Source organism: Sciurus carolinensis, chromosome 9 (genome assembly GCF_902686445.1).
Source record: "Sciurus carolinensis chromosome 9, mSciCar1.2, whole genome shotgun sequence".
Taxonomy (NCBI): Eukaryota; Metazoa; Chordata; class Mammalia; order Rodentia; family Sciuridae; genus Sciurus; species Sciurus carolinensis.
The window spans coordinates 23,312,300-23,325,247 of record NC_062221.1 but is presented as its reverse complement, the minus strand read 5'-3'; the positions used below and the strand labels follow the sequence as shown (position 1 = coordinate 23,325,247).

At 39.3% G+C, this 12,948-nt stretch overlaps 1 protein-coding gene across 1 annotated transcript in view; it reads left to right on the top strand.

Annotated features, from left to right (window-relative positions):
• Positions 1-3,254, top strand: part of Dnajc13 (DnaJ heat shock protein family (Hsp40) member C13) — a 120,452-nt gene extending 117,198 nt beyond the window's left edge. Inside the window, exon 56 of the mRNA XM_047563839.1 lies at positions 2,408-3,254. Within this exon, the coding sequence (XP_047419795.1) occupies positions 2,408-2,514 (107 nt within the window). The 3' untranslated portion in view covers positions 2,515-3,254. The remainder of the gene's footprint in view (positions 1-2,407) is intronic.
• The last annotated feature ends 9,694 nt before the right edge of the window (positions 3,255-12,948 follow it).

Here is a 12,948-nt window from a genome sequence, read left to right as displayed (position 1 = left end):
CCTGTGACTTCAGAGTCTTATAAAAGTAATTTCAGCAGTGAAAATTCTCAAATCACTTCACCTAGAGTATCAGTAGTGAAAGCAGACACTACGGATGGAATCTCTCCAAGGTGAAGAGGCTTTTAGGAGCTGGAATTAGGGATGAAGAATTTTACATGTGTATACTTCACCGTGGAAGTGAATTCTGTTAGGTAGGATTATTTGTTACTTTTCCATCAGTTTTCATTCCTCTTAAGTCCAGCATCTTTATACAGTGTTTCCACATGCCCTGACACTTCTACTTTCTTCCCACTTTTTTCTGGAGAACACAGCTATTCCATCCCATCTTGATGACCAGGTGGCTCTTTTCATTCCTGAAAGTCAGATGCATCCTCAAGTAGAAACTGGAGGCAGGGATGGGGGAGGACAGCATCTCAGACTGTGCTTGTAGAAGTACCCAGGAGTTGATTTGCCTTTCCTAAATTGGTGGGGGCTAGCATTAGGTTTTTTTCTTCTAGGCCCATCATTTCACAATTTAGATTTTAACATAGGGGTTCCCAAATTTTCTCCACTCACAATGCTCTTAACATCTTAGTAATATTTTCATCCATGCCTAGGTCACAAGAAATACCTAAGAGTTATGAAATAGTTACAACCAGACAACTGAAAAGGAGTTGTTCGCATGACTGGTAGTCAGTAAGTGTCACTGTGTTTCAAATATACCAGCAGTGCCCCTGTGAATTTTTCCAGGGTATTTACCCCAGCACACAGTTTGAGAACTGCAGCATTAGTCCTCTTTCCATAAGTGGCATTCATGGTTCAGCCTCATGACATACTATATTTATATGAACTAAGTTTAGCCCATAGTCAGTTTTTTAGGAACCACACCAGTTTGGAGTGGTTGAGGTTTTTTAATGAGACCTAAGTGATAGTTTTGCATCTGCCTAAAGTTTAGAGAATGGTAACTTGGCAAGTGATGTAACAGTGTGGTGCTATAGCTCTGAACCACATTTTTGGAGAGGCTCAGTGACCTGGTGGTCTTTCCCTTAGCAAGTTTTACAAGGCCTGGCACCCTGATTGATGGAAGGTGGGGGCTGATAGATGTAGGTCCCCTGTGGTGCATGGGAAAGGGAACTGCTATAAGGCTCCACATGCCTGGGCACTGGGGTTGACTCAGTTACAGCTCACACAGGCTGGGCCATCTCTGGCCACATAACCACTCACAGTGTCTATACAAGCCATTTCGCGTTACAATGCAAATGCTTGAGGTGAGAAATGAAGTGAATCTGAACTGTGGCCTTTTGTCCTGCATCAGTCCTATTACGCTTCAGCCTTCGTCAGACTGCTCTGCTGTTTGCACTTTCTCACCACTTCCCTTGCTGCTTATATTTCTTTTTTCCCCCCAGGTGTCTCTCCTTCCCTTCTAACTGGCAGCAGCCCCCTTCACCTCAGGAGCGGGCTTTAGATCCGCTCTGCCAGGCAGCTTGCTAACTTCTGTGTAGCTCTCTGAAGCAGGTAGAGAAACATTTTGCTAAATGCATGCCGCTCCCATTGCCTCTCTAGTCCTAACCCTTTGATGTTCTGTAGTCCTTTGCCTTGTTTCCTACAATTTCAGCTAAAAATATTGCTCAGTATGCAGTATTATGCTATACTTCTCTTGCAAGTACTTGTTAGTTTGTGCAGTGCTTCCTAGATGTAATTAAATGCCCATGTGATGTTTAAAATAAACTCTAGAGGGCTAACACAGTTACAATGCTCTGAGGACACATCTTGATAAATGCTGGCAGGTATATAGCTTTTTCATGAAGTAGAGACAGAATCAAAGAAGACATATGAAACTAAAATATCAGTACCTTTTCCCAGAGCATTCTTGTTTTAACCTATGATAGATAAATGTCTAGAGCCTTCCTCTTTCTCAGAGACTTTGGTTTAGCAACCCTTGTTCATTTGGTGTTACTTTTTAGAATAGCATTTCTTTGCACCAAATGAAAATAGGTTGACTTGAATGTTAACAGTAGTGTTTATGTTGAGGATTTTGTCACGTATGACTTCTGGATGGGTTGAGTGTAGAGTTTCTTTTCTGCGTTTGTTCCCATTTTTCCATTTGTCATAGCTCTTTCAGTGCCCAGGATATTTTGAAAGATTGAATTTCCCAGACATGAAAAGAAAAAATGTTTCCATATTTCCACATCTGTGTTACTGTCCAGCAAAAATTTCAAAATGATTTTTAACTTTGTCACATAGTAAAAGCAAACCATGAAAATAATGGTAGGTAGTTGTCTGTTGAGGTACCGTTGTATATGTAGGTAATTCTCATAGATTATCAGTCTCTCGTGCTGGGGCACCTGACAGGTCTGACCTTTTTGTAAAAGTCAGAGTTTTGCGTGATTCTGCTCTCTAGAGTGAGTGTTTTCTTTCTCTCTTGCAGGACCTGGAGTTGCTGGCTACCTTACCGCAGGTACATCCTCATCAGTCATGTCTAACCTGCCACCTCCTGTAGACCATGAGGCAGGCGACCTTGGCTATCAGACTTGAAATACTCCCGAGAGACAGTAATCCCTGAAAGGCCAGTCCACATTCCTCCAGCTGATACGTTGAAGCAAACTCTTAACTGCCTTTCTCCTGGTTTCATGACAGTGTTATTCCTTTTTCTATAAATATATTTTTATTTAGGAAAAAAAGTCAGTGATTCTAATTGTATCACATTATGAGAAAGCACTCTGTGGATCAACCTAAAGTGGGTACACAAGAATTTTTTTTCTTGATGTATGTAAGCACATTTTTTTCCTTTATATCTGTTTACAAGACTGTGAATCAAAAAGACAACACTTTCTTCCTAGTTTTTATAATGTTTTTTTGAATTAATGTGACTGTGGGGCTGAGCTCCAGTCTTCAGAAATTGGACTAAGTCATTTAACCCCAGAAAAGCGTCGTGTGTTCTCCTGTCACCGAACACTATTAGGTTTTTGTTCCTCTACCTGTTTCCTGGTCTCCTCAATCATTAACTTCTTGAGAGCTCACAGTACACATCGGTATGTATAACTGGCTTTACCAAATTGAATGACAAGGAGCTTGTGCAAAAAAAAAATTTTAAAAAATAAATTAAAGTTTAAAAATGGATGTCAAGATGTTATGTAAGAGATTAGTGTAATTGTGAAATGTTCTATACATTATCAAATATATAAAGCTTTCTATATTGAATGTACATTATACAGATCATTCATATGTGTACATAAAATTTTAAAAATAAAGGGAATTGACTGCTTTGTTAATGAGATATATTTGCTCTAATTCAGTTTTTCCCCTTTTAAAGATATATTTTATTTCTAAGACAGTTTTAGCAGTAGTAAGCACAACCTTCATCTCCAATTCATCATAGTTCCTCAGATAGAAAGCCGTATTGATATAGATGCTCATTAATATTTCAGCCACATCTAAGTTTCCAGAAACTGACAGCGTCTCACCTATTTTCCTTACAGGAATGAGCCAGGTGTTAATAGGTACGTTAGTGTTTATGACATTAATTCTAATTTTTTTAGAGGAGAGAAAATTAAAGAGCCAGTGGATATTTCAAATAACAGATCTCAGCATAGATCTTCTAGTGTGACTGAAAACTACAAAAAATATATATAAATAGATACAGGCGAATGCTTTCTCTTTTATTTTATTTTATTTTTTCTGTACTGGGGATCGAACTCAGGGCCTTGTGCTTGTGAGGCAAGCACTCTACCAGCTGAGCTATCTCCCCAGCCCTCTCTTTTATTTTTGTTTAGTTTTTTCTTCTTGGTGCTGGGATCAAACCCAGAGCCTTGTACTTGCCAGACAATCTAATACTGAGCAAAATCCCTAGCCTCAAATACGTCTTAAAGAATGAGGAATACTCAAGTCTCCAAGTTGCCTTGCAAAGCAATAACCCAGTTTATCCCAGTTGCTATGTAAGAACAGCTATTGTGTGACTGAATGATTGAGCACTTGTCTAGCATGCATGAGGCCCTGTTTGATCCCAGCACTGCGAAAGAAAAAACTAAAGAAACCCAACTAGAATGAAAATTTCTTTTGCAAATTGATAATTTAAAATTTTGCATCAGATTTATCATTTCCCAAATTTAAGCTTATAGAGTAATATATTCCTGTAAGTATTTTAATACGTATCTGAGTTTTAGTTTCTAGATAACACTTTGTCATAAAACTATATTCACATAAAGAGATGGCTACAGTTTAAATAGGGTGATGTTTAGGAGAGTATAAATCAACACAGCAATGTTTTTTCCCCTAACTACTAGCAGAATATAGATAACTTGAATATTTATAGTATTTACAGATCCATTTAAATTAGTCTACAAATATGGATGTTAAAATGCCAATAAGAGGTAATCTTCGCTAGCATTTGCTTTATGCCATGCATTATCTAACCTCATTTATTCCTCAGAGCAAACCTATGCGCTTGGTACTGATATAATTTCCATCTGTCAGTTAAAGAACATGGGATTCAGAGAAGTAAGACAACTTCCAAAACCATACAGCTAATAACAAGTAAGAAATTGAAACTACTTTTACGTGACACTCAAATCTGTTCTGAGCCACTCATTAAGGCAGCTGAAATCTCAAGCAAGTGGTACATGACTGCAAAAACTGAGTTTCACTCTTTATTTGAAACTTTATATGAAACTTCAGCATGAGGCAGTTTGCTTTAATCCTAATATGTAAGTAAAACAGGAGCAGAGTAACAGCAAACTAAGTAGGTAGAGAAAGGACACCGGGATGGGTGGATATGTCTAGAACGGTTGGCAGATAAGAATTCAGAGAGGGAACCCAACATGAGACCCCAGGACAGGCCTGTTGGACAGCGTCCTGAGTGCCAGATGGGCATCGGCATCCAGGCCTAACTGTGACTCAGGACTGTAAGCCAGGTTGAAAAAAATAAACAATGGGTCGTGGTCAGTTTGATGTGTTTGTTGCAAGGGAGGATGGTTAGAAAGTGACAAATTTCAAAAGTTATACTACCACCAGTCCATCTGAGGAGCAGTGCAGGGCAGGAAGGCTGGAAAGGAGAAGACTACCCTGGAACTTCGTCTGTCAACCTTTGGATCTTCAACAGATGACCAGCTCAGGATCCCTGTCAGTCCAGAAATTTTGGGATATCTCTCATAATGCTTAAATTATTCATTATATGATGAAAATCATATAATGTATAAATAATGTATAAATAATTAAGCTCCATTAGATTTTGGAAAGAGCACTATGAAAAAATGTTGCACATAAACTTCGTCTGGAATTTAATTGCCTACTTGAATTTTTAGAAATACGTGGTCTCTTTTTTTTTTTTTTTTAATCATTATAGTTAAACATAGTAGCTGGGTTCTTCCTGACAAAGTCATACATGCATGGGATCCAACCCACTCCATTTCAGTCCCCATTCCTCCCCCTTTACACATTCCTCTGATCCTACCCTTGTCCACCCATTATCTGTCCTCTATTGGTGCTTTCCACACACAAAGGTGAAATTCCTGTGGTATATTAATATATGCACATACCTGATTTCATTAAATTCATTCTGCATTTCCTCCCTTTTCCTATCCCTCCTCCCTTCTTGATCTTCTATTCTACTGACCTTCCCTATATTTTATATTCATGGCATCTTATATATAGTACCATCTTATCTGTGGTTTCAGTTACCCAGGGTCAACTCTGATCCAGAAATACTAAATGGAAAATTATAGAAATAAATAGTTCACCTGTTTTAAATTACACACCATTCTGTGTATCCTGATGAAATGTCACACCCACCTGCTCTTTTCTGTCCTTTGGGATTCATCCCTTGTCCAACATATCCACTCTGTCTGTGTATACTACCCACCCATTAGCTTAGTAGCTAATTGAATGAATTATCACTGTGCTTTGAGTTTATTTTCCTTAAGTATCTTTCTTAATATTGGCCCCAAAGTGCAAGAGATGTGATGCCAGCAATTTGGATAGCCTAAGAGAAGCTGCAAAATGTTTCCTGTAAGTGAAAAAATGAAAGTACAGTCAGGTATTTGTTTTTGGTGCTGGGGATTGAACCCAAGGCCTTGTGCATGGGAGGGAAGCACCCTACCAACCGAGCTCTATTCCCCAGTCTACAGTCAGGTATTTGAAAGACCACATTCGCCTAACTTTATTACAGTGTATTGCTTTATTTTTTTTCCTTTTTACTGCCAGCTGTAGTTGATCTCTTACTGTGCCTAATTTATAAACTATTACAGGTGTGTATTTGCAGTGTTTGGCACTACCCAAGGTTTCAGGCATCTGTTGGGCTCCTCCCTGCAGATGGGGGGAGGTGTTACTATATACATATTTTAGGAGAGGCTTTTATTGGCCATTGAGGGTGTAACCCAAGAATAGAAAGACTTCTTTTGAGTCCATTTCCTTATCTGAAATGTATGCTTGGTAATCTTAACCCGTTCCTCACAGGGTTGTGATGAGGACTGAACTCGGCTGTGAAAGGGCCTTGAGACAGAACAGTGTCATATTAAGTTAGCAGTTATCAAAAAGTAGTTTTATTCCTTTTTTTTTTTTTTTTTTTTGGATTAGAGATGAATTTCAAGAAACTCTAGGTCTATATAGTGATTTGTAATTTTAGAAAAAGAAACTTTTGGTTGGGGATGTAACTCATGGTAGTGCACGTGCAAGCCCAAGGCACCCCCCAAAATATAAATCTTTGCAAACAGTGATGTTGCTATGAAACTAAAAAAGTGATTAATCTGGCTCCAGATGCACTGCGGGTATAATCTTTAGACAGAAAACCATCAGTTTCCTATACTAAAACACCTTTTCCCTTAAAGCTTCTGCTTATTTACCAGCAGATGAATTTCAAGAGGCAAGACCCCAAAAAATGACTTAGTTTCCAAAATGAGAAGGATGCCTGGCAATGGAGTCAAACAAAGAGTTCCGTTCAGAAACCAAGAGACTACTCACACGATGAAACCAATTTTTCATCATAGAGAAAATGTTAGCGTAAGCCGGAGAATACAGAATTCCTGATTTCCAGCAGGGCTGACTACACAGTGGCCAACTTCCCTTTTTATTAGGAGAGCTGAGCACTTGTCCTCTAAGGGCAGGCAGCAGAGGGGAACGGGGGCCCATGCCTGTCAGCTCCTGCTTGGCACCATGAGGGTCCTCCTGGATCTGCCAAATGCTGTCATGTTCAGAAGCAGAAAATCTGACTTTTCCTATGAAATCAAAATTTAAATTTGAGCAGCCTGTTCAAAGTCTTTAAAACAGAGTGAGTCACACAAAATATACTTTTGAATTAGACTTTGCCTGTGGGTTTGCCAGTTTGCTAATCTGGGATGGGAGGACAAATCTGAAATTGGATCCCCTGGAAATTAAGAGTGTTAAAAGGAGTTGGATGGATGCTTTCTATCAGGTGAGTTGCCAAGTCAGTTATTAGCCTAGCTCTCTTCACAACATGCACTAATTTCAATCAGGCATGCTTATGCCACTCCTCCCTGTGAGGGGAGAGGGCACAAGACTCCAGGGAAGTTAGTTGTCATGAACCGAATGCTATCAACCTGTCCATGGACACCAAAGATCATGTGAGCACATCTGGAAATGGCAGCTGCCTGTTGAGCGTCCAAATGAAAACAACCTTGCTGACACGTCGATCTTGAACTTTCATCCTCCTCAGCTGTGAGAAATAAATCTCTTGTTTAAGTCATCCTGTCTGGTATTTTGTTGTGGCGACCAGAGCTAATGCTCCAGTGTTGGCTTGGAGAAGTGGGGGCAGAAGGGAGAAGGAAGGTTACTCAGGTTAGGACAAAGGACTGGTCAAAACCCGGGCTACTTGGGCGTTAGTCAGACTTGGTATCAGTTCAGCACAAAGTACCTGCAGAAACTTAACTGATACCTGTCCTCCTCTGCCCCCCTCCGCCTTTTTTGTTTTTTCTTTTTGGAAGGGGGATAGAATACCCAGGGCCTTGCACCTGCTAAGTGAGCACTCAGTGCCAACCACTGATCTACATCCCCAGCCATGATAGCCTGTCCTGTAGCTGGGGAGGCAATCACCACGGCTGGTCTACAGCACATTCTAAAACTTGTAATTGTCACTGGGTAAGAGCTGGGTAAGCCTGGCTCCTGGGAGTGTTTCCAGGTTCCTGGTTTATTTTAATGTATATGTTAAATTTGGGGTATCCAGGTTATATCAGAATCACTGCTAGGTGGTCCATCCTTGTTTACATAACCCTACATGGTGGATTTGGAGTTAAATTCAGTGTCCAATTTGTCATCCTGTGTCACTTGGTCTGGCTAAATGAGGGCAGGGGAAGTGAGTTGTCCTGAAGCCAGTTCTGGCCTTTACCATGTGACCTTTGGCCTCATCCCTAATGGAGGTCATTAACACCTGCCTTGTGGTGCTTGTGAACAGCTAAGACAGAGTAGACTGGTAATGAGGAAATGGGCTGGATGAGGCTCTGTTGAGTCACAAAATCTGTTCTGTTTAGGATTCTGACCTGGATTATCAATTTCTTCAACAAAATCCTGGGTTGGTCTGGTCAGGAAGTATTCAGTGTTAAGAATCTGATGAAACATACATAAATCCTCCATGCAAAATTACACAAAAGCACATTTAATTTTTTTTTTTTTTTTTTTTTTTTTAATTTTAGTCCCACTCACACACCCATTAAAAGTTCCAGACCTGGGCTGGGGTTGTAGCCCAGTGGTAGAGCACTCACCTAGCATGTGTGAGGCACTGGGTTCAATTCTCAACACCATATATAAAAAATAAAGATGTTTTTAAAAAGTCCCAGACCTAACTCACTTTTCAGAATTATATAATTTCCCTCAAATAATTGGGCTTACCAAGAATCTCAGTCTCCTTTATTATAGTAAGAACATCCAGGAATCTCCTGTTCCTCACTGTTCTCCTGTTGTTAGTTTTTACTGTTTGTTGTTAATATGTTAATTAGCATTTAAAGCAAAGAACATCACATCTGAACTGTCCACTAATTTAAAATTCAGGGAGTAGAGGGTGTGGCCTCCAGCACCCATGAATAGAGGGAGCAGGGGGGCCAGTTTAAAATTACAGTTTTGCCGTCAAGCTCATACACAAAAATGATGTGTACCCAGTCGTAGGGAAATAGGAAAGTAACTTTATGAAAGGCCCAGAAATCTTATGGTAAATTTCAGTAATAATACAAATAAGAATTGTTTATCCTTACATTTTTAACATTAAAAATGTACATGGTTTATCTAACAGGGTTATGTGGTTATTGTGTCTAAGGAACATTAGCCTCATTCCCTGACCCTGTACAGTGTCCGTGAGTAGGAAAAGGAACCTCATGCCCCTGGTCTTTATTTCAGGAAAAAGTTTATGGAAATGTGGCTTGAGTCAGTAAAGGAATGAGTCATTTTTTCTTCAAAGGAGAGGTCATATGGAAGTAATTCTATAAATATTTGGTTTTGCATCAATTCAGGAAAGTTGCTTCAATTAGAACTTAAACTCAAACCCTAGTCTCCTGTCTCACTTTATATGCCTCAAGACGGCCTTGCGTGTGTTTGTTGGCTTGCCCACATTTCAAGGCAGGAAATGGAAGACATTAAATGTAAGAATTGGCCCAAGACTAGCTTCTGAGCCCTGCCTAAAACCATTAAAGTGAGTTGGGATTCTCTAAGCAGCTCTAGAGTTAGGAGCATAAAACTTTTTCAGTTGATAACAGAGCTGGATGATACCACACCCTTCCTGTGATAGGGACTTTCCTGAAGCCCTTGAGCATGATGGAAAGAAAAGCCTTTGAAGTTGTTCTTGGTGTGAATGCTGACTATTCCTCTAGGCAGGAGGGTAGAAGCCTGAATGGGGCTGAACAGGAAGGAGGAAAAAACAATTTGGAGAAAACAGACAATGAAGGAAGAAGAGAACATGAAAAACCTATCATTAACACCTCAGAAAAACATTGTATCTGCAAAACAACAGGAGGCCCTGTTGGAAAATTCTTTTGTTTGGAGAATTAAAATCATAGCTTATAAAAATTTTAAAAGTAATAGAAATGTCATGTGAAAAACAAGTTGGGAAAGAAGTGGAGGAAATCTCACTAAGAGATGACCAAATAGGTAAAATATGTCAGTCACAATGAATTCCACTATTCTAATTAATATGTACCGATAAAAAAAAATTTAAAGAAGTTGGCAAAATCGAACACAAAAGGTAAACAACAAACACAAAAGGTAAACAAGCCCAGTCCAGGAGGCTCATTATCCCAAAACAAAATTAGATCAAAAAAGAGATACTATGTTTGAAAAAGGGCAGGGAAAAATACAGAAAGTTCAAACACTTCCCCAGAAAGGAGTGCCCAGCTTAGTGGATGACAGTAAACTATACCAGTGCAAATCTTTGTGAAATTTTACCAAAGGGAAACAGATCCTACAAGCTTCCAGGGTGTGGCAGGAGAAGGGCAGAACGTTTCTGAGAAATAGTCAGATTAGCAAAGAATTGCTCCAAAACACTGAAAGTTAGAGGACAAAACCTCAGTCCAGAATTCTACAACCAGCTAAACTGCTAATTAAATGAGGGAACAGAAGTAAGACATTTTCATAACACAGAAGGTCTCAAATGTACTTCCTGCAAATGCTTTTATAAGACGCTCCAGAAAGATGTGTGCACCAAATCAGGGTAACCAAGGAGAAAAGGTAGGGATCTCTAAATTATGGTGAAAAGAAACCCTTACTTAGATAAAGCAACAGCCTGCTTCTGGCTCAGGAGACAGAGGCAGACTCGTGAAAAAGTCTTCAAGAAAGTGCAATTGAGGTGCTGGGCTGTAGCTAAGTAGCAGAGCACTTACCTGGCACTTGCGAAGGTTAGGGTTTGATCCTTAATAACACATAAAAATTAACAAATAAAATAAAGGCATACTGTCCATCTACAACTACAAAGAAATTTTAACAAGAAAATGAAATTGATAGGCAACCTATGTGTTTGAACGTACTGAGGGGAAAAAAAAATCACATTCACTTTTTCCTGTAACTTTTCTGGTTAAAAGGTTTGGAGGTGAACAACATAATTGTATTATTTACAGGCAGGGAAGTAGATAGCCACGCTTACAATTAGCTTAAATTTTTTTGTTTCTGTTTTTTGGTGGTGCTGGGTTGAAACCAGGGCCTCACGCATATTAGGCAAGTGTTCTAGCTATGCCTCCAGCCCAGCTTAAAGTCAAAAAAATTAGTCTCTGGGGAGGACGGGAGGGACATCACTGGTGTTTTTCTTAACTAACTTTGGATGGTGATTTGACGGTTCCAACACTGACAAAAAACAAAAAATTGATTAGAAATAAAAACTAGAATTTAAAATCATACCGGTTTGCCAGACATGGTGACACACACTTACAGTCCCAAGTTAGTCGGGAGGTTGAGGCAGGAGGATGGCAGGAGAAACCCAGGAATTCAAAGTCAATCTGGGCAACATAATGAGACCCCTTCTTTAAAAAAAAACAAAAACAAAAAAAAAAAAAAAACATTTTGGGGGTGAGGGATAAAAATCAATAAACTTTCAATGTGGTGATACCTCATTATGGTTTCTATTTGTATTTGTCTAGTGATTAATGGGATTGAGCATTTTTTCATATACTTGCCAGCCATTTCTGTGTCTTCTTTTTGAGAAGTGTCTAGTACTTTTAGATCATTTTTAAATTGGATTTTCTGTTCTTTTGGTGTTCAATTTTTTTAGTGCCTTAAATAATATAGATATTATCTCCTTGTCAGATGAATAGTTTCTTGACAGAAAATACTTTATGATGTGTCTTAACTCTGGATCATTTCCTTTGCTGAGTTGAAGTTTCTTCACTTGATATAGCCCTATTTGTCTATTTCATATCCAATTTGTCTAGCACAATTTATTAAAGAAACTATCCTTTCTCTATGTTCTTGGCACTTATGTCAAAAATCAGTTACCCAAGCCAGGCACGGTGGCACACACCTGTGATCCCAGCTACTTGGGAGACCAAAGCAAGAGAATCACAAGTTCCAAGCTAGCCTCAGCAGCTTCACAAGACCCTGTTTCAAAAAATTTTTTAAAAGAATTTTTTTTAAGGGTTGGGGATATATTTCGGTTGTAGAACAGCATACGAAAGGGTATGGGTTACATCCTTAGTCACATACACACACTGGCTGTATTAATGTGGATTAATTTCTGAGTTCTATATTGGTTACCATCGTTTGTAGAATGTTTTGAAATCAGTTATTGTGATGACTTAAGCTTTTTTATTTTTATTTTTTGATTAGAATTGCTTTGGTTATTCTTGATCTTCTGTGGTTCCCATGATTTTTAGGCTTTTCAATTTCTGTGAAGAAAACCATTTTTTTTTTCATAGAAATCACATTGAATGTGTAGATTACTTTGGCTAATCTAATCATTTTAATTATATTAATTCTTTCCATCCATAAACACAGCATTACCTTTCCAATTTCTTGTATCCTCTATAATTTCTTTTGTTGTGCCCAAAGGCTCGAGACCCCACAAAGACCACCAGAGACCACGATCAATGCAAGCAACAAAGAGTGATTTATTAGCAAGCTCGAGCCTGGTCCTCCGCACCCTCAAAAACCGGTGAGGCTAAGAGGCCCCGAGCCTTCGTTTAGCAGGGTTTTTATAATGAAAGGCAAGCAGTTTTACAGTGTTCTTTTAATTGGTTAACATTTGAACAGCTAAACATTAGTCCTCCTCTGGTTGGGTCCTGCCAATCTATTTGATTCTCATTGGGTCCCGCCAGAACTGAACGGTCCTAGTGGAAGAAGGGAGGAGGGAAGGGGTGAACTATGCAGGAGATGAGTCGGGGCTAAGCCCCGCTCCTGTCCTTGATAGATAAGGTTTCCAGGCAACTGCACATTCCTCAGACAAATATCTCTTAACAACCTTGGTAAGCACGGGGGCCCAGCAGTCCTGTTTGTCCTGTATTGCCTGCATCTGGGTGATTGAGACAGTTAGCAGCACAGATACCACCCTGT